This window comes from Fusarium mangiferae (genome assembly GCF_900044065.1).
Source record: "Fusarium mangiferae strain MRC7560 genome assembly, contig: FMAN_scaffold014, whole genome shotgun sequence".
Lineage (NCBI taxonomy): Eukaryota > Fungi > Ascomycota > Sordariomycetes > Hypocreales > Nectriaceae > Fusarium > Fusarium mangiferae.
Window position 1 is genome coordinate 680947 of NW_024573934.1, and position 19174 is coordinate 700120.

General features: G+C 46.6%; 10 protein-coding genes across 10 annotated transcripts; 4 read left to right on the forward strand and 6 right to left on the reverse strand.

The window, feature by feature from the left end:
• Window positions 1–84: 84 nt before the first annotated feature.
• On the reverse strand, window positions 85–1913 carry FMAN_14980 (uncharacterized protein; the record flags this gene model as incomplete). The annotated part of the gene is made up of 8 exons (XM_041822698.1): window positions 85–232; window positions 277–525; window positions 569–699; window positions 744–1330; window positions 1377–1446; window positions 1491–1552; window positions 1602–1745; window positions 1790–1913. The coding sequence occupies 8 exons, from the start codon at window positions 1911–1913 to the stop codon at window positions 85–87; spliced, it is 1515 nt and encodes a 504-aa protein (XP_041688353.1).
• A 627-nt stretch (window positions 1914–2540) lies between these two features.
• FMAN_14979 (uncharacterized protein) lies at window positions 2541–3231 on the reverse strand (the record flags this gene model as incomplete). The annotated part of the gene is made up of 3 exons (XM_041822699.1): window positions 2541–2571; window positions 2665–2823; window positions 2876–3231. The coding sequence occupies 3 exons, from the start codon at window positions 3229–3231 to the stop codon at window positions 2541–2543; spliced, it is 546 nt and encodes a 181-aa protein (XP_041688354.1).
• Window positions 3232–4245: 1014 nt separating this feature from the next.
• Window positions 4246–5838, forward strand: FMAN_14978 (uncharacterized protein; the record flags this gene model as incomplete). The annotated part of the gene is made up of 1 exon (XM_041822701.1): window positions 4246–5838. The coding sequence occupies one exon, from the start codon at window positions 4246–4248 to the stop codon at window positions 5836–5838; it is 1593 nt and encodes a 530-aa protein (XP_041688355.1).
• Window positions 5839–6690: 852 nt separating this feature from the next.
• FMAN_14977 (uncharacterized protein) lies at window positions 6691–8202 on the forward strand (the record flags this gene model as incomplete). The annotated part of the gene is made up of 1 exon (XM_041822702.1): window positions 6691–8202. The coding sequence occupies one exon, from the start codon at window positions 6691–6693 to the stop codon at window positions 8200–8202; it is 1512 nt and encodes a 503-aa protein (XP_041688356.1).
• Window positions 8203–9403: 1201 nt separating this feature from the next.
• On the forward strand, window positions 9404–10873 carry FMAN_14976 (uncharacterized protein; the record flags this gene model as incomplete). The annotated part of the gene is made up of 1 exon (XM_041822703.1): window positions 9404–10873. The coding sequence occupies one exon, from the start codon at window positions 9404–9406 to the stop codon at window positions 10871–10873; it is 1470 nt and encodes a 489-aa protein (XP_041688357.1).
• A 296-nt stretch (window positions 10874–11169) lies between these two features.
• Window positions 11170–12261, reverse strand: FMAN_16213 (uncharacterized protein; the record flags this gene model as incomplete). Its single annotated transcript, XM_041822704.1, has 2 exons — window positions 11170–11501; window positions 11904–12261. 2 exons carry the CDS (start codon window positions 12259–12261, stop codon window positions 11170–11172), a joined length of 690 nt encoding a protein of 229 aa, XP_041688358.1.
• A 397-nt stretch (window positions 12262–12658) lies between these two features.
• On the reverse strand, window positions 12659–13449 carry FMAN_14975 (uncharacterized protein; the record flags this gene model as incomplete). The annotated part of the gene is made up of 2 exons (XM_041822705.1): window positions 12659–13273; window positions 13324–13449. 2 exons carry the CDS (start codon window positions 13447–13449, stop codon window positions 12659–12661), a joined length of 741 nt encoding a protein of 246 aa, XP_041688359.1.
• Window positions 13450–13836: 387 nt separating this feature from the next.
• FMAN_14974 (uncharacterized protein) lies at window positions 13837–15726 on the forward strand (the record flags this gene model as incomplete). The annotated part of the gene is made up of 6 exons (XM_041822706.1): window positions 13837–13988; window positions 14037–14188; window positions 14242–14437; window positions 14487–15274; window positions 15320–15531; window positions 15583–15726. The coding sequence occupies 6 exons, from the start codon at window positions 13837–13839 to the stop codon at window positions 15724–15726; spliced, it is 1644 nt and encodes a 547-aa protein (XP_041688360.1).
• Window positions 15727–16081: 355 nt separating this feature from the next.
• Window positions 16082–16957, reverse strand: FMAN_14973 (uncharacterized protein; the record flags this gene model as incomplete). Its single annotated transcript, XM_041822707.1, has 1 exon — window positions 16082–16957. The coding sequence occupies one exon, from the start codon at window positions 16955–16957 to the stop codon at window positions 16082–16084; it is 876 nt and encodes a 291-aa protein (XP_041688361.1).
• Window positions 16958–17277: 320 nt separating this feature from the next.
• On the reverse strand, window positions 17278–18810 carry FMAN_14972 (uncharacterized protein; the record flags this gene model as incomplete). The annotated part of the gene is made up of 5 exons (XM_041822708.1): window positions 17278–17707; window positions 17756–18164; window positions 18211–18385; window positions 18433–18539; window positions 18591–18810. The coding sequence occupies 5 exons, from the start codon at window positions 18808–18810 to the stop codon at window positions 17278–17280; spliced, it is 1341 nt and encodes a 446-aa protein (XP_041688362.1).
• Window positions 18811–19174: the final 364 nt, after the last annotated feature.

Consider the following 19174-nt stretch of genomic DNA (forward strand, 5'->3'; position numbering starts at 1 on the left):
GAGACATTGAGAAAGAGCAGATTGCAATCTTCGGAAAGCTCATTAATTGTCAAACATCAGATAACTAATATGGAACTCGTATCACTAATTATCCTTATGCTTCCTTGTGAATGATTTATCACATAGCGCTGCACCCTTCCCCCAACGACTAATATCAAAATCAGGATATGGATAAGCCGTGATATTGATCAGTTGTTCCAATGGAGTAATCCATCCATGCGTGGGCATCACACTAGAGGCTGTTAGTAGAATCCAATTACCACCAGGAATACTCACGTCGCAGATCTTGGAAGACCATCATCCAGGAGCTGGTCCAACCACTGCCTCATCTGCTGCTGGTTACCCAAGTCAACACTAAGTCCAGCTTCCCATGTATCAGCCTCAAAGACGAAGATGGACGAGTTTTTATTAGGACATCGCTCTGTAACCATTACATAAGTCCAGTCAGCTGCATGAGGCGCTTGATAAGCCCAGTTGAACCATGCTTGGACCTTGTTGTCGCGATGAATGTAAGGGTGTGTTTGACTAAGGCTTGTCAGCGAAATACTGCAATTGACGCTCAACGTACTTGAAAGTGATGAACTCGGCGCCTGGAATGCTGGACCAGTAATCCACCGCCATCTCGGGGATGATCAACTTGGCGCCGGCACGAACATAATCGGCTACGCCTCCACTATGATCTCGGTGATGATGTGAAGGCTAGATTGTTAGCCAACAGTCAAGTCTTGAAATGATATACGTACCGCGACGTAGGTGACCTTCTTGCCAATATTTTTCTTAATCCACTCCATGACAGCCTCACTCCAGAAGGGCGGCGCATCGCACACAATGACTTCAGTCTCAAACTCAATAATAAGCTGCTTGAACCCAAGATCATGGCTATCATCGATGATAAGCCAATACAACTGCAAGAGATCAACGGGCCTAGATGACTTCAAAGCATCAACGCTGACATTCTTGACCGGTGACCCTAGTAAGCTCGTGCTGTAATCTGTGACAAGACCACTGGGAACATCGGGAGGTTTCTCTGATATATTTACTTTCTGACCATGAGGAACAAGGTCGAAGAAGTTGTCGCTGAACTTTGCTGTCACGTTGATTTTGTCAATTACAAAGTCTTCGAGAACCACGCTGAGTCGTTGACTAGTTGAGCTGTAGATAGTCTGAACAGTATGGGGAAATTTGATTCCCTGTACTTCTTTGTAGTTTGAAAGGTATACGTCTTTTGTAGCGTTTCCGTAGATCGGATGTTGCTCTTCTGAGCGGACGATATATGGTAGGTATGTTTCCGGATCGACGATGAGGAGGAGCTTGTCAAGATTGCTATAGACTGTACGCTCTTAGCAAAATGACCGATCATGAATCTCGAAACATACCTGCTGGAAATTTGATGCCGTTTATATCAACCTCGCGGTATTCAGAACTTTTAGACCGTCGAATCTTGATCTATCAGCATGATACTTGGAAGTTCGACCATTTACTTGACTCACCCGCTCAGCAAGACCAGGAGACATCATGAGAGCGTCGGTAGCAAATTTATTGGCCAATGCAGCTTCAGAAGTTAGCAAGTATCCTTTGTAGATGGAGAACCCCAATCATACCATCTACACAGCCAGATGTAACGTTCCGGGGAAGGAAGACTTCGTTGTTCCCCTTGACAAAGCAAGCAGAGTCACCATCGCCAGTCCAAACCACGAGAGAGAATTCCATGGGCTCCAATTGAGGAGACGCCCACCCCCACGAATCTAAGTTGTCAGTTGCGGTTGCAAAACCTGTTTGCTGCACTCACGTGAAGGCTGTATACGGCGGTCGATTCGCTGACGAAGCAATGGGTAGTCTATTTCATAGGAGATGTTCTGCGTTCCGGATGTTGCTGCTGATACATCTGCACGCATGAGATTATAGCTTTGCATAAGGCTTCGAGAACGGTAGATTCTAACATCATGAGCCTAGTTAGAGCATATTGGGGGATATTCACCTTTGGCATTCATAAGTTACGTTCCACAGTTTTGAGAGCCCCTCTTTACCAATGGCAACGATTGCCCTTTCCAGTGTCGAATCTGTACTGGTTTTATGGTTATCCAAGGTCAAAGACGGTACAGTGAGACCCAGAATGGCCACAAAGAATGGTATCAGCCTCATGTTGGCTGCGAAAAGCGGATGCAGCGTAAAATGGTGTCTGGCCTGCGCATTGGACTGTCTCGGAGCAGAGTTGAATTTCTTTCCAAGGTCAACATCAAGGTTAAAAAATAAATCAATGTATATGGAAAGCATTAAAATTTACTTCGTGTTCAATGGTGACCCTTCGTAGCGTCATTGAAGGACGGCGGCGCCCTGGAGGCGCAAGTTGGTGCCGTTTGTGTTTGGTGGCCACAAATATGTTACACGATAACAACTAGCAATGGACCAGAATTATATGAAGGGCTCACTTCTTTAATTTTGAAGGGACTATCAGTCGTGCAATTGCTTTTTGACATAGGGAACTCAATAATTGACCAACCTAGGAGTCTTCACGGTTTGGTATCATGATCCTTTCACGTTCAGAGCTTCAGCAGAGAATTATACTTGTCCCTGTCGGTACTTAGAACCTTATCAAACCCAAGGACGCCATGTGGAAAGAATCTTGCTCATTTGTCTATTCTAGGTTCCACCTGCTCCACTTACTGCGCAAGAAAGCTTCCAAGATAATCGGCCTTTCCAATAGGCACGCCCTGTGCACGCAATATGGAGTAGCCAGTGACGATGTGGAAGAAGAAGTTTGTCTGGCCATGGTAGAGTGTAGCCTCCTTGACGGTGAGATGGAGGATCCTGTCAGGCCGGGGGCTTTCAGGAGTTAGCGAAATGTCGCAGTATACACTTTTGTGGCGAAACTTACAGCTCCACTTTGACATCCTCTCGTGAGTTAACATCCTCAGGCTTCACGCTCTTCACAGCCTCAAGAGCCTTTTGAATTCGGGCGTGCAGGTCGGCAATGGTCTTTTCATTATCCTCGAAGAATGTGGGCTCAACGCCTGTTAGACGGCCAATGGTGGTCTGAACAGCTTTGGTGGCAGTTTGCACTTGGAAGACGAGGGGAAGTTGGTCGTCTACGAGCCTGGCTTGGGGAAAGACTTCATCGGCGTTGAGGCCCTTTTCTTTGGCGTATTGCTCGGCTTTTGTGAGGACATGGTCAAAGGTTTGGAGACCCTTGATGAAGGTGGGGATAATGAGGTCGTAGAGAGAGGTAGGCATTTTGACGGCGTGGATTGACAATGTGAAGTGATAGACTCGAGTAGTGAAATAGTGATTTAATGGCTAGTTATATTGTATATCTTTCACTGGGTGCAATCTTCAAGTTAGTACATATATATAATCTCTCCTTAATCGCGCATTTGTAATGCGAAATTGTGCGATTACCCCGTCGAACAACGTATGCCGACGAGCCGTTACCGGAGGATAGCGGTGAGGCGGGAGCTGAGACAATTAGAGATATTAGTCAGGTTTATTAAGTGCAATATTGATTACAAATGACGAATATGCTACGGTTGTGACTCTCTCAGTCATCACGACCCCAGTCTAATCTTCCATGGCGCGACATGTCGTGATGTGGGGTTTGGGCACGTCATCTGCAGGAACCTCACGCAATGACTGATTTCCATGTGAGTTTTCCGACAACCTACATCATTATAGTTGACCAATTAGCTGTAGCTAAGTGACAGAAATTGTTTGGGTCGTGAAGTGGCACCTCAAGGGCATGGAGATAGAGCTTCAGACGCGAAGCTACGTACAGCTGCCGAAGAGCATTTTATTGGCTATATAGATAGAATTTAGCCTTGCGCTCTATTGAGGCTCCCACTGGGCTTCAACACGCACAGCCCAATAGGCACGCAGTGTTTGTATGGACCTCATTATTGATTCTCGATTCTGAGTTCTGTCTGTTGATTTAAGCTCTCAGCCACAAGTCTCGACTGCAAATAACATATCTGGATAACAACTTAGACATTGTTCCACAGCGACTAACCGTCCAATCCTCTGTAGAAACCACCGTCCTGTGACGTCTTGTTGTTGGCCACATGTATATTAACCGGAGAATCAGGAACCAATGCCTTTTACTGCATTTACGATGTGCATTTGTCTTCCATGTTCCTTTTCCGGCAGGGACTTGATCATTCTCTCAAGGTAGCGAACAGTCAGGAATCTTGTTCTTACTTACCATTATAACCAGATCTACTTCCCTTTTCAAACCATTTCCAGCCGCAGGACAAAATGGATAAGCCTAAACCCCGGAAGAGATCAATCGCGGGGAATTTGGTGACACTTACAAACACCTTGTGCAATATATCAGAACAAAGATGCTGCGACCAAGACGCACAGAGACGAGCCCTAGCAGCTATTGGCCTTTTGCGTCGTAAGATTCGATCACTTCAATCGTTCCCCCAAGAACCAGCGATCAAGCGCTGCGAAACGAATTGTCCTACTGACTCACGGACGGATGTAGTGTCTCGTTTGCCTACAGAGATATACATCATGATAATTAACTGCCTCGTCAACGATAGGTATGGGAGGTCTCCGGAGCAGGCGAAACTACGTGCCCAGACTTTACAATCTCTGGCATCTACCTGTAGAATGTTCCAGATACTTTGCGAGGAGCACCTGTATACGCACCCGAGATCCCAGCGACTATCGACGAATAGCAACCCCCAATGGCTATTTCTCTTCTGTCTTACTATTGAGCCCCGCAGAGCCCATCATATCCGGTCACTGACATTCCAGCCCCGGCCAGAGAATTTCCGATACGGTGTATGGGTAAGCACTCTGGAGCTCTGTCCCAATCTAACTCGTCTTGAACTGGATTGGAAATATGCCCCCGCACAAGTCGTTCGACAATTCATGCATATGCACATGGGCTTGTTTTTTGCTGCCTGTCCCAAGGTTACCGAGTTCATATATGACGGTGGCTTCGGCCTCGACGATGAAATAACTGCAAATGAGGTGGCGTTTTCGCAGCAATACGCAGACTTTGCGAAGCAGCTTTGCCACTTAGAAGTTTGTGGCGCATTCGAGTCCATCCGGGACATCCTTCATTATGATTACCCAAACCTCAAGTCACTCACTCTCACAGAGTTCGACTATGGGGAGAGAGAAGATTTCTTTCAGAAGCTATCTCTTTGTACTCATGATTTAGAAAGACTGAGATTAGGCTGTCCTAGACAATTCTCCCTGCAAGACCTGGAGATCGGCTTCAAAACATGGGGGAAAACATTACAGTCTCTTGACATCGAGCGCCCCGTATTCATGGATTCCGACGATGACATCCTTGGCCATCTGCTGCCCCATCTTACAAGGTTGGAGGAGCTTGGTTTGAGTGCGTGGTGCACCACATTCCGCCTCTCAGATATCCAGGCTATAGCTCAACCGGATGCTCCACGTCTGAAAGCGTTCCGGTGGTTCCATGCAGATGATATCTTCAAATACGACCCACTTGCGAATGCAGAAAACGTCAGTAAAGCCATAATTGACATCTTCATTGCGCATTCTGAGACTCTCAATACCTTCATCATAGAAGAATCGTTCAACTTTTGGAACTTCGGTATGGATATCTTTAAGCACCTCCATAAAGCAAAGAATTTGGAGAATCTTCGGGTGCAGCTAAATGACATTCCTACCAAAAAAGAGATAGACGGTCTTCTGACTGCATGCCCGAAGCTTGGAAAGTCAGAATTAGGACTCACGGTGGTTAAGGAGTTCTTCACTGAGTGCACCTTGGCGACTATGAAGTACAAGGAGGACACGTTAGAGGCCGTGGAGGGTAGTTGGGGAAGGACATGCCATCCTATGAGGACTGGGACATGGTCATAGAAAGTCCAGTATTCTTACACGCGTCTGCAAATATCATCCATTTACACGCTGATATTATTCACGTAATACCGTTAAATAAAGAGACAGTACGCAGAACGAAGTATCAATGACATGACGGGTGAGCTTTTGATACAAACACACAATCTCAGCCTAAGAGAACAAAGAACGAGGCGTCGTCGACTATGGATTGAAATAGACTCCAGGGTGGTTAGCGTAGTAACTAATTATGATGCCATCGAAACCTAAGTGTGAAATTCGTTGTACTGTCCTTGTCGCATTTTTCAAAAGAGAGTAAGGATAATAGAAAGTGTCATAGTAAAGCGTGAAGCCTCTCGTTTCTTTATCTCAAGGTCTGCAAATGTGTAAGAAACTCTTAGTGGACGTGGGGAATGCGATGCCGGTACAAGTCGCAGTAACTCGAAAACATTGTATTATCTAGGTTAATTATATCGACTTCATCTAAGAAGACCCAATTCTTTACTGTCACAAGCTTTAGGCAACAGAAATTTCTCGAAGTTTGCTGGCCTGAGACTTGGATTTTCTGGCGGTCACTGGCCCTAAAGTTGGCAAGTAAAGACAGAGTTCATGTCCTGTGCGAAAACATTCCAGCTGATTCGTTGGCAGACGTGCACCTCGGATGAGACTTCACAAGGCCCCCTTTTAGTCTTAATTTCGAAATGCAGATCAATTCCTTGTCAAATCTAAAAATACACACATAAAGCAGCAGGTCTTCTGCTATCCCTCTACCCTTAAGACCTTATACCTCAGACCCAAGCTTGAGCAACACAACTTCTACGCAAGCCTTGACTTGCAAACAAATCCGCACCGAACTGATCCTAATACCAAATCGCCATGAAGAAGAACAAGGCACCAAAGAGTTGGCCAGAGTCGGGCTTTGTCAAAGTTGAGGGGTCAAACGAGGCTTCAGCCTCCAGGCCTAAGAAGAAAAAGACACCAAAGAGTCCGCCAGAGAAGAGCAAGCTGGCAAAGGTTCCGCCCGAGAGCAAATTGCAACAAAGTATTCGGGCACTAAGAGTCATTGCAAAGCAAAGGCCCAATGACCCTGAGGCACAACGTCGAGCTCAAGTCGCTACAGATCTGTATTTTGACAGCTGGTCGCGCCACAAATTCCCAACGCCGCTCATAGCACACGACCCAGCAGAATCACGGCAGCAAACAAAGTGGGTTTACAATCTCCCCGCCGAGATTTACTATGAGATTTTCGATCAGATCGTTGGCGATTATCCCAGTTGTCTGCAGAGCAAACGATTGCGAGCAAAGACTTTGCTTTCCTTGACCTGTTCCTGTCGGCTATTTCAAGAAATCCTCGAGAGGTACTTATACAAACACCCACGCAGTTGGATGTTCGATGAGACTCCATCGATCTTGATGTTTCGGTTCTCTTTGATCATTGAGCCACGCCGGGGACCTCTCGTCCAGTCACTATCCATGAATGTCAAGTGCCTGTATAGCAGTTCCCTCTGGCTTGAGATTGCCAAGCTATGTCCGAACCTCAGGCACTTGGAGATAGTTGAGACCAACAAGGGGCTTTTTAGCTCCCACCTGGAATTCTTGGGGAATCTCTTCTCTGAATGCCCAAATGTGACGAGGTTAAGTCTTGATGCAAAGACTTCTGACTCCAAAGTCAGCCGGGCGTATAAAAACAATAAGGTATTCTTGAAGTTTTGGAAACAGCTCACGCACGTCGAAGGACTTTCGCGTTCGGACCCATCAGATATAATTTTGATATCCAAGCGATGTCCCTCACTTCAACGGCTCAAGATCGACTCTGTTGGACATCTCGATCTGCAGAGTCTGTTAGACGCATCCCATGTATGGGGCAAGACTTTAAGGACTCTTCACCTCAACTGGCTCACGACGACGAAGGCTGCTGCTATCCCTCAGCTCCTGGAACAACTGCCGGTAGTCGAAGAGGTTTATCTGGCACACCTATATGATGTCTGGCCATCAATCCAAGCTCTGGCCCGCCTAAGTCCTCCACGACTCAAGCATTATAAAGGAGTGAGCCACCGCCGGTGGGACCCTATTCACTCGCTTGAAGTAGAGATAGATATATGCGACATGATTACCTCTCAAGCTGATACTTTAGAGAGCATCAGTATCACCGGTCAGTATGATCTCAATATTCGTGTTTTGGAGGCTATAAAAAAGGCAAAGAAGTTGGAGTTTCTCAATTTGGAGGTCGATCGGCTTCTGACTGATGAAGAACGGGAAGATTTACAAGCAGCATGCCCTAAACTTCAAATTTGCGTTAACCATTATGGCAGAGAGATCGATCGACATAAAGATTCAGACTGGTCCTACCCAAAATGTGGTAGCTGGGGGTTTATTCCCGATGATTAAGATTAATAATGTTTTCACATGTAGTAGTAGTCTTACATATATCAATGCATTATTTGAAAAAGGGTCGCAATCGCAGTCTTATAGGCATGAGTATTAAGTTTCTTCAGAATGTACTCAAAGCAATAATACCTGATGTTATTATGAAGGATAATGGATTGGTGGCCCAGAACTGCCGGTGCGGAAATGTAATGTAAAGAACACTTGGAGAGAGGTCTTTGAGAAGAACCTTCAACGCCCATTATTCACAGGAATATCAATCTCAGCAGTAGAGAACGCCGGAAAGGTTAGAATACTTCAATGTTTTCGGTTATTTTTGCTACCCGTTCGGGCGGACCGGACTCGCGATGGCTCCCACGTACGTCAAAGTAATTGTGTGCTTGGCACTGAAGGCCGGCCAAAGAGTCATCATATAGGTTTTCCTCTTATCAGCCTTTTTCTGTGGCAATTGGTCAGACATTTTGGTACAATGTCTAAGTTGTGAGCTAGAAGTGTTATTTGCCGCTGAGACCTGTGGCTGGGAGCTTAATCCGGCCGAGAGAAGATAGTGCTTGGCACTGCCTATAGAGTAAACAACTCAGGTTTATCTTTGATAAGACTAGAGCCTTTTGCATAATTCTATTCAAAGAGAAGCCAATTTGATTTCTCATGCGCAGTCGAAAACTCACTTATGGCAGTCGAGTTTTGATCTACAACGCAACGCGGCCCCTGACAGTAGGTGATTGGTGTTAAATGCCACAACGCGTGCTTATTGGCCAAATACTTGCAATTCAACTGAGTTCAAAGCCTTTCAGTGAAATTCAGACGCCATCTCAAAGCTTATTGGTATAAGCTTTCATATTGCGCCAAACCTTCATCTGCACCCATTTCTAAGACCAATAGAGATGCATCTCAGTGCTTACCTAAAAAGCATGTTTTGTTTCGCTTTCCATATAAATGCTACCTCTGCCCTTCCTTCCAGTTCAAAAAGGCCTAATGAAAACATCTTCAGGTTTGCGAGACGAGATCACGAGGCTTTGTGACACATTCTTGTACGACAAGAGACACCGACATCATCCTTCAACAGAGAAGTAGGTTTCAGGCAATAGACTTCCTCAGCATAATCAGCTTACAATGACTACAGACAGTAAAACCTACTCATTGCAAATCACGTGCTATGGCTTACCCTCTACTCGGAGTCTCAGAACAAAAACCAGACGGCAAGATGACAGACGGTCATGCTGAAGCCGCGGTTGACATTTCCCACCAGGTCTCCATGTCAACGAGGTCGCGAGACAGGTCCTCTGGCTTCTCAACCTCCATACTTCCAACAGAGATATATCAAATGATCGTTGAACATATTGTGTCGCATTATGATAGACGCAACAACGATCATAAGGCAATCCGAGCCAAGACTTTATCATCCCTAACTCGCACATCCACGACCCTCCAATATCTCACCGAACCATATCTCTACTCCTTTCCAGATGGCTCACGACTGGAAAGCTATCAAGGCAAGGAACGGTTTCGGCTATCACTGGCAGTTGATTCTCGTCGAGCAAACCATGTCCAGGTTCTTGACTTTGAGTGGGACACGCAGGTTCGGTCTCGAAGACTTGTTATAGACATAGCAAGACGGTGCCCAAACTTACGCCTTCTTGGGTTGAGATTGCCTAAGAAAGCTAGCGGTGGGGACGAATTTAACCAAGCCTATGTCGATCACTTAGCTGATCTCTTCTTCGTCTGTCCGAACGTCAGGAAACTACGCCTCACGACGTATTGCAGGAAAGTAGATCTTCCAATACCGGAAAAGAACGCGCGGGTCGCCAAGTTTGCTGGACAACTCTCCCATGTCGAGATGAACGGTGGGGGTGCCTGGTTTCAGAAGGCCATGTTGCCTTATCTGTCAAAAAAATTGATATCGTTCAGCGCGATACACACTGATTCCCCTCAATATGAGGATCTTCCAGGTTTCTTAGAAACCCTCAGCCAACGCTGCCCAGTCTTGCAGAGACTGAAAATTAAGTGCCACGGGATAACTCTAGCAGACCTGACGACACTCTGCAAAGCCCTAGGTTCGACACTCAAGTTGCTGTGCCTTGACTGTTTGGATGGTGACGGAAGTGTCCTGAGCATGTTGGTTCCCCGCCTGCAAGTCCTGGAGCATTTGATGTTGGGCCATGACATCCCTCTACATGTCCAAGACTTGAAGGCCATGTCCAGCCTATCATGTTTAAGAACATTTATCGCAGACGGCATGGACTATTCCTACAACTACACCGGTAATTTCTTTCGTGGGGAAACGGATACCGATGTGGATCGCGCTCTGGCTAGCTTCATCCACGCACATAGGACGACACTGGAGACGATGTGGCTAAATTCAGATCACAGGTTGGACAGGGGTGTATTTGACAACTTGAAGCTAGTGCCAAACCTAGGTTGTGTGGGCCTATGCTTGATGGAAGAACTCGAGAGAAAAGACGTCGATGATCTTTTAGAGGCGTGCCCTAAGCTTCGAGGGGCATCAGATATTCATGAATGTCTTGATGAAATGTTTGGGAATGGGGTTTCCTTGGAGAACAGGCGTTACATGTGGATTGGGTATTGGCGCCCTACTATGTGGTTTGAGAATGATTATCCGTGGTCTGATACAAGTTGGGCAGTAAGCTTACGACAATATCAGGATGAGATATAAACAAAGCAGATCTAATACAGGCAAAGAGCTTAGTATCGCGACGTTCCTATATCCTGCATCAATAAAGTCATCTCTATAACAGCTATAGCCAAGAAGTTCCACTCTATTTGCAAGGGAATTCGCCCAAGACAAAGAAATCTCTTGCCCTAACGCCGCAACCGACGGAGTGATTCACAGCGGTCTCGCCGTTATGTTTATCATGTCAGCTAAGAGTAATAATATATTGGAACAATGACAGTAAAACTGATAAAAAAGAAGTTGTATTGGCGCGTTTTATTCGCGCTCGCCTTTGTCGCCTAATATCCCGAGAACCCTAGTTGTATAGTAGCCCTGTCGCTCTCCTCGAGGACGCAGTCTAGCATCTTGATGGCGGTACTTTCGCCCTTAGATTCCCAATGAGCACGCATCTTACGGACAGAATCGTACAGTCTCTCGGGAGAGGCCGCGTCGTAGTTGGCGAAGTCGATTTTCTCGCCATGATCTTGGAGCCAGTGGAGTAGGTAAACGATATCGCGGACGTCAGAATTAAACTTGACCACAGACTGAGGCCGTGTACTTCCAATGTACTGCGATGAGCGCTTCAGCTTGGTAAGAACGAGAACGCCCGGATGGAGGATAGGGATCAAACCTAAAAGGAAATCAAGGTTAGATGTAGAACAGGCAGCGCGGAATTAAGTAATAGAGAAAATTTGCAGGTTAAATTACCAATCAGTAGGCTTGCTGCCTGACCGATCGACCAGAAGGTGGTCGTTCCAAAGCCATAGGCGACGGTCTGGGTTGCCCCCGGCTGGACCTGGAAGGCAAGCCGGCTCCAGGTTCTCCAGGATGATAGTTATAAGATTCCACCGATAGATATCGAAGAAAACTTCCACTTTGAAGCAAAAAGATCCTATTTTTGTGCTTACAACAGCTTTCAAAAGAGACCAAAGAGGCAAAAAGATAGAAAGAGGCAAATGGGGAGGACTTTGGGGTCAAGCTAGGCGGAGGCATTTCCCTCGCCTAGGATGACAGCAGGCTGTTGTTAACTTACCATCTCCCGGGCGGAGGGTCGAAAGTCGCCGAGGCAAACCAAGCATGCCGCGGGCAAGTGTTTCGATGGGGACTCGCAAGTCCCAATGACCACCGTCTGGAATGAAAAAGAGCTTGAGGTTCGAAACAACAAACCGCTGCCGGTCCGAATCTAGAAGAAGCTCAACAAGACGAGGTCGGATCTTGTTCGGTTGCGCATCGTCCATGGCGACCTCGACATCGATATCTAGAGTTTCGCGATTACTTCCTAGTAAATTCAAGGCAAAACCGCCGATGAAGGCGTGCTCGATGTTGTGCTCTGTGAGAATGCGTGAGAAAGCTTGGGCAGCCGCCTTCATGTGGGCTGGGAGCGGCGCCATGCTGAGGGGGGGTCATAAAATTTCTGATTTGAGGATAAGAGATCAGAATACGCTGGTCTAAAGGTCAACTAAAATGCACCAAAGTCACCTAAACTTTGTGTAACTTAGGGTAAAAGTGACGAAAGTACTCTAAATTCACCTAAGATCTGTGAAACTTAGGGCAAATGTCCCAAAGTTTTGCCTCCTATTGCAGGTTCTGTGCAACGTCTATTTTGTGAGTCATATGCGACATTTGTAGTTGCGACCTGTGAATAAGAGCTTGAAGCTAGCCTCGATGCATATCTCCTTTTGGTTGAGGTGCAGGGCTTGGAGTAGACTTTTATGATAAGGTTGAGACTTCAAAATAGGTTTCAGCACTGAGAACTTAGAGGGGACGAATTTACTTTTACTTTATGCTCTAAGCTTCTGGCTTCATACAGAATTCTGGTCTACTTGCTGGCAAATCGTCATATGATAGCTTCCCGGATACTAACTCCAGCATCATGTCTCTTGCCCACTCCGTCTCTTCTGTGAACTGCCATTGCTTTATGCTACTAAGAGCATTTTCCATCTCCAAAGCATCTTTTTCGGCCATTCTTTCTTTTTCGGCAGCATCTAGATGCTCCAAGTCCTCTGGCGTAGGCATATAGTCCCCCTCATAAGTCATATCAAACATGCTGTAGCCGATGACGCTTGCCAGATCTGCATTTGCCATCAAACGAACGGTAGTCCCAGCATGCTCTTGCATAATGATTCGCAAGTAGGCAGCGCAAAAAGCAGGGATAGGCACCGTCCATATAGGGCATGGCAGCGTAGGCGAATTTATAGCTATCAACTCCTTTTGTTGAATCCCAGTCCAGGAAATGGGCACCAGGATGAATTTGTGACCTGACTCTCCATAGACGTAGTGATAACCCTTCCGTGCGTGTTCAGCCATATAACTTGGTGCTCTGTTATCGTTTTGCAAGCCAGCGGCTTCAACTATGTGTCTAGCATCCTCAATTTGCTCGTCGGGAATCAAGAACAGTAAATCCTGCGTTCAAAAGTCAGTATTGTGAAAGATTCGTTATGTTTGGGACATACTGATTGGGGTGCAAGCGGATAGCCCAAGCGTTGTAGTAGAGGAGTCTCCCATTCCACCAGAGTAATACTAGACACTTTGAACTTGCGCAAGACTTTGAGCACGCGATCGTCAGTGACATGCTCCATCTTGTTTGCTGATGAAGAACGCCATTGCAAAGTTGAGCTTTTAAGAAATAATCGTGGGGACGAGCTATGGTCACGTGCTTGACGAAAGCTTAACATCTACAGCCAAAAGCCAATGCGTTACTTTTGCCAAATTGCCGAGATCTATCTCACTGAGATTTGGGAATACCTTATCAAATGAATGAATGAGAGTAGCAAGAGTAGATAACGTCAGTTGATAACAGCTATAACCGAGTAATCCCGGTCGATTAAACACGCTATTCCCCATCAAGAAAGAGATCCATACCCCCCTCTCACCGAATGATTGACAGCGATCTCGCAATTGTATTTATCATCAAAGATTTTTTCGCCTCGTTCTTTTTAAACTTGGCATTGTATTTTTACTCCAAAATGGCGAGTGACGAGACAACACCACTTCTCCCCCAAAAGGGGGAAGGTAAAGGACGAGTGAGAAACTGGTTATCGAGAGCTTTCAATGTCGAGAATCGCATTTTGCTTGCGGGGTTTCTTATCACGTTATCATTCAGTTTTACCCAAGTTCCGTGAGTACTTTTTGTCAATTGACCAGCAATAAGCCTAATGATTTATAGATTATTTTATGTCTTTCATTTAATGACTTGTGATTCGTTTTATGAGACGCATCCTCCTTACAATGGTCCGGGCGATAGGTGCAGTCGGGACGAGATTGCGGCTGGAACGGCAACTCAATACAGTATCCTTGGCATGTCTACTACATTTTGCGGTAAGTCAAGTCATTTTAACTCAAATATTGGATGCAATACTGACTCTTTTAAGGAACGTTGAACCTTTTTGTCGCTGGCTGGACATCGAAAAAGTTCGGCCCCCGAGCGGCACTTTTGTGTCAGATTCTTATCCCGGCATTTCGCGTGGTCACACAAATCTTGGGAGTCGTGGCAGGTGGAGAAAAAGGAATGATCATCATCCAAGCAACTCAATTGATCACAATTCTGGGCGGGCCAGCTGGGTACATGTAAGTCCGCCATACACTCCCGTTCCCCAGATGCTAACATTGGCTTTAGTCTTGTTGTCAACGTCATTGCTGGAGAGGTCGTTGAACCCATCAGAAGGACAGCAGTATTTGGGCAATTGCAAGGTGCCATCATGTTAGGTCAGGCGATTGGATACTTGAGTGGTGGTATGATAGGTGACGCGATCGATATCCGGGCTCCTTTCGATGTTGCGTTCGTCTCCTTCATTCTCGCGGGTATTTACGTCTGGTTCGCCTTACCATATATTTCACCCGAGCCAATGTCCAATGGCGGAAAGAACGGTCACAAAGGAGTTTCTGGTTTTCTCGCGCCGCTCAAGATCCTCACACCGCAGAAACTACGCCTCGCTGACGGGAGAGTCAAGAAGCATCTTGGCGTCATCTTTCTCTGCAGCGGCATATTCGTCTCTGTACTCGCCACTGGTTATGCACCTCTTCTCATTCAGATGTATGCAACAGCGGCGTTCAACTTTAGCCAGGGTGATAACGGCTGGCTCATGTCTGAGTTTGCGTTCATGCGAAGTGTCTTCCTGATCCTACTGTTTCCAAGGATCATCGCTTGGGGACGAGGTCGTGTTATCAGATCTGAACCAAACAGCGATGATGAAGCGGAACCGGGGCATATCCCGACGGAAGCTGGGGAGTTTGATGCAACATTGGGAGAGCAGGCTGATCATGAACCGTACGAGGCGGTCAGCCGCAGCAAAGAGGACGATGGGTGTCTGTTTGATCTTGTGTTTCTCAGATGGAGCTTATTAGTCGATGGTCTGCTAACTACAGTTGCCGCATTCGCAACTAAGCCGTGGCATATCTACCTTGGTAAGCTTTTGCAGTCCCCTAACGAACATTGCTCTAACAGGACAGCTGCCTTTCTTCTCCCATTCGGCTCCGGATCAGCGCCAGCCGCAAAAGGTGTCATTACACAAATGTGTCCCGACTCGCAGCGCGCCGATGCTCTCAACGCCGTGACCCTGGTCGAAAACGTAGCGCGACTTGCCACCCAGGGCTTGTTTGGCTTCATCTTTGCCAGTTTGGCTGAGGTTGGCAAGGCATATGCAACATTCTTCTGCAATGCGGTGGGTCGCTGTTGTACAATGATTTAGTGATTGCAGCTAATCAGGTAATAGGCCATTGCTTTATTGGCCATGGTGGTTCTCTTATTCTCCAACTTCCCGCCTCCGGGAAGCACACTGATTGAGAAGCATGAAGAGCAGGACGGAATTCAGAATGAGGGCAGCGAAGGCGAACCTCTCCTGAACGATAGAGACTGAAGCTTTCAAGGCACTTCAGGTACTAATACAACAGGGGACGGAAAGAATTGTGAAAAGTAACTACGAAATTGACATAGTAAGATTTAGATGCATAGTTGAATGGCGTTTGATGGGCACGATAAAAGCTGGACTAAATTGGACTAGATAGACATGAATTCCTTCTGATCAGAATTCTGTGCACCCTTTGAAATAATTCCCTTTTGCATCGCGTACCCAAGTATGAATTCTTTCGCATGAGGTCTGCCACGAAAGAAGTCCAGATCCTCTGTCTTCAACATTCATCCAAGGACCTCCTACAGAGTAGTCCAACATGCTGTTTAGTTGTTTGTTGTCTAGCCAAATTAACTGTTCTCAATTATTCGCTGCCATCCATGACCGTGTTTCCTTCGCTCCGATCGCCGTCCATTTCTCGTTCAGCTTCGGCTTCAGCCATGGCCGCTATCTCTCGCTTGGTCGGGGGCCTCGGGGGCAATGGAGATTGAGCAACAGCTTTGAAGATCGGAACCCAGTCAGGCAGACGCTTCCCTGACAGGTGGATCTCAGAGTCTTTGACGGCTAACATGAGAAACACTCGGAGCGTGAGGTGTGCGTCATTTCCCGCTACGTGAAGATGCGAGTATGGTATCTCAAACTCCTCCAGCAGCTGCTTCAGACTGTATCTGTACCAAAGGTGTAGTGGATACTGAGCTGCCTTGACAGTGTCGATAATGAAAACGGGTTCAAGCTTTATATTCAGCAGTGAGAGTAGTGAAAGCTCTTGCTTTGCCCCGTGGACAACAAGAACATAAGGCTTCCTAGTCAACCGTTCAAGCACGGCTCCTACATCCCGCAACTGAATCGGCCTTGCATTTCCAAATGAAAAGAGGTGCGATCTCCCATGGAATTCTTTCTTGGGACCAAACACCAAATGATGAGATTTGATAAAGCGCGATGCCAAGTTGCCACCTTGCATAGTTTTGCAGTGTAAATGTTGTAGAGCTTGTGCTTTCAGGAAAGACAAACCAATCTCGACTCGTTGAATTACACCATTCTCCACCCTGAAATGGTCAACATCAATGCTCAGAAATCCTAGGTCCTTGATGTTGGAATTAAGCCTGCGTGATACAGATGTTTGAGGTATGTCGGGCCAGCTCGCGCCATTAAGCAATTTCGCACCGTGAGAATAGCCAAATATCCAGCGAAGCATGATCGTCTCGTCTCTGAGGATCCCTTTATGGGCTGGCTCGGCCATGGTGGTAGTCATCGGTCAAAGTCCATGAATAATTATTGAGAGGCGATGATGGTCCACTAATTGTTAGACATGGAGGTTGTGAATCTGTGCACAGATAGCAAACCTAATTGGAAAACCTCGTGGACAGGGCACAACAAACTCAAATCCCCAGGCGAAAGTTTCCTTGTACTGATTAAGGGCATTTTTCCCGTGTTGAGGATCGCCTGATTCACTGTCTATTTTGAATATTATACACATAATCTACCCACTTTCGTCTCTCTGCAGTCTGGTCAAAAGGTCCAACTGCCTCGTAGGAAAGTGATGAAGGTGTCCGATATACACTAAACTTTCTTCAGCCATTGACCCTTGGTCAACGCCTGTCTCGACATGATTGCAAATACGGCACCGGCCAGAATCGTAACACCACAAAAGATAATTAATCCAGAGAAACTTCCATTCTCTGCGCTGACAATGGCTCCGGCAACCGGGCTTCCAATAAGGACACCAATGGCAGAAACACCATAGAGTGCGCCACTACGGGTTCCAATGCTGCGAACATCTGAGAAGCTAGCAACCATAGCTGGTACAATAGATAAAGTGCAGCCAGACGCGAAACCATACAGAGCTGCATATGCAATGACCGAAGCTGTAGAGTGTGCTGTCAACCACACCGTAAGAGTGAAGATGCCTCCCAGTAAGGTCAATGGGATCATAACGTTGAAGACACCAATGCGATCGCCGAAATACGCAGGAACGAGACGGCCAAATGTACTTCCGATTCGTCAGCTGAGGTTGAGGAACAGTGGTAGAGTGACTCACGAAGCAGCATTGACAATGGATACCAGATATTGAGCCAGGCTATCGGACACACCGAGCTCTTTCGCTTGGACAATGATGAAGTTGAACGGCAAGAAGGAGCCAAGGTACAGCATGAATCCAGCGACGGTCAAAAGAAGGAATGGCATCTCCTTGAACGGCGTGATGAAATCTTTGATGTCAAATTTTCTTCGTGGTGGTGGCAGTCTTGATTTGATGGTAACGTTGGCGATGACCAGCAGTCCCAAGAAAAGGAATGCCACAGATCGCATCGCCCAACCGAAGCCAACTCGGACAACAAGCTTGTTCACCATGATTGGAAGGACGACACCACCGAGACTGGATCCAGCGGTGATGATTCCAAAAGCGATAGCGCGGTGACGCTTGAACCATGTTCCAGCAGCGGCGATAGCTGGGTATCGTCAGTAATGTGGTTGAGATCTAGGGAGGATACTCACGCGCATAGAAGAGAAATGAACAGCCCAATGCACTGCAGATACTTTGAGATAGAATAATCTGATAATATTTCTTCGATAGGGATGTCATCATTAGACCAAAGACGTGTAGGAACGAGCCGATGAGGATGGGAATACGAGGGCCGTAATTATCTGTCATGTAGCCAACGACTGGGCCCTGTGAATTGTTAGTGAGATCTGACAATTGGCAGAGGTCGGACGAACCCAGAAAAAGAGCATGAATGACTCGATAGATGATATCCATGCTACATCACTAGAGGAATACGATTTGAGCTGATTCTGTTCGTAGTAATCTTGGAATATGCCAATACCTAATCCTTTGTTAGCTTCCCGTCCACCATTAATGAGTGAGAGTCACGTACAGTTAATCCACCCGAAACTGGCAAACACTGCAAAAAAGCCTCCGGTAACAACTAGCCAAGCTTGTAACCCTCCATCAGGCGGGGGACCAAAATCTGGTGCTGACGTCCCTTCTTGCTGTGAGGGGGCTTTTTCGCTATACTGCTCGATTTGGGAAGGGCGATCGTCGTCAGAGGCGGGGGAAGAGAGGGATTGATGACGGCTTGGTTCTGAGGCGGCCATTGCTGTGATTTGGAGGCTGGTGGCCAATTGTGAGGTGCTATGAGTTGGTAGAACTGTGACTTGATACGGGAAATATTCTGCATGTTAAGATCGGATATTATATAGCTGTTTCGATTCACAATGATCTACATCATGCTCGTTATCTTACAAATTCGACCCCTGGCCAATTCTCGCGAGATGGTTCCGAATATGGGATAGCTTCATGGGAAAGCGTTCGGCCTCAACGCTAAGCTTTGATCCCTGGCGGTTATCTCGAAGGATACTACCGAATGTAGTTTAGATTCTCGGCTTCTAACCCTCGGGTACCCGCTAAAACGCGAGCTGACATTTCTCTGCTGCGTTTCCATTCAGTCCTTCAAACTTT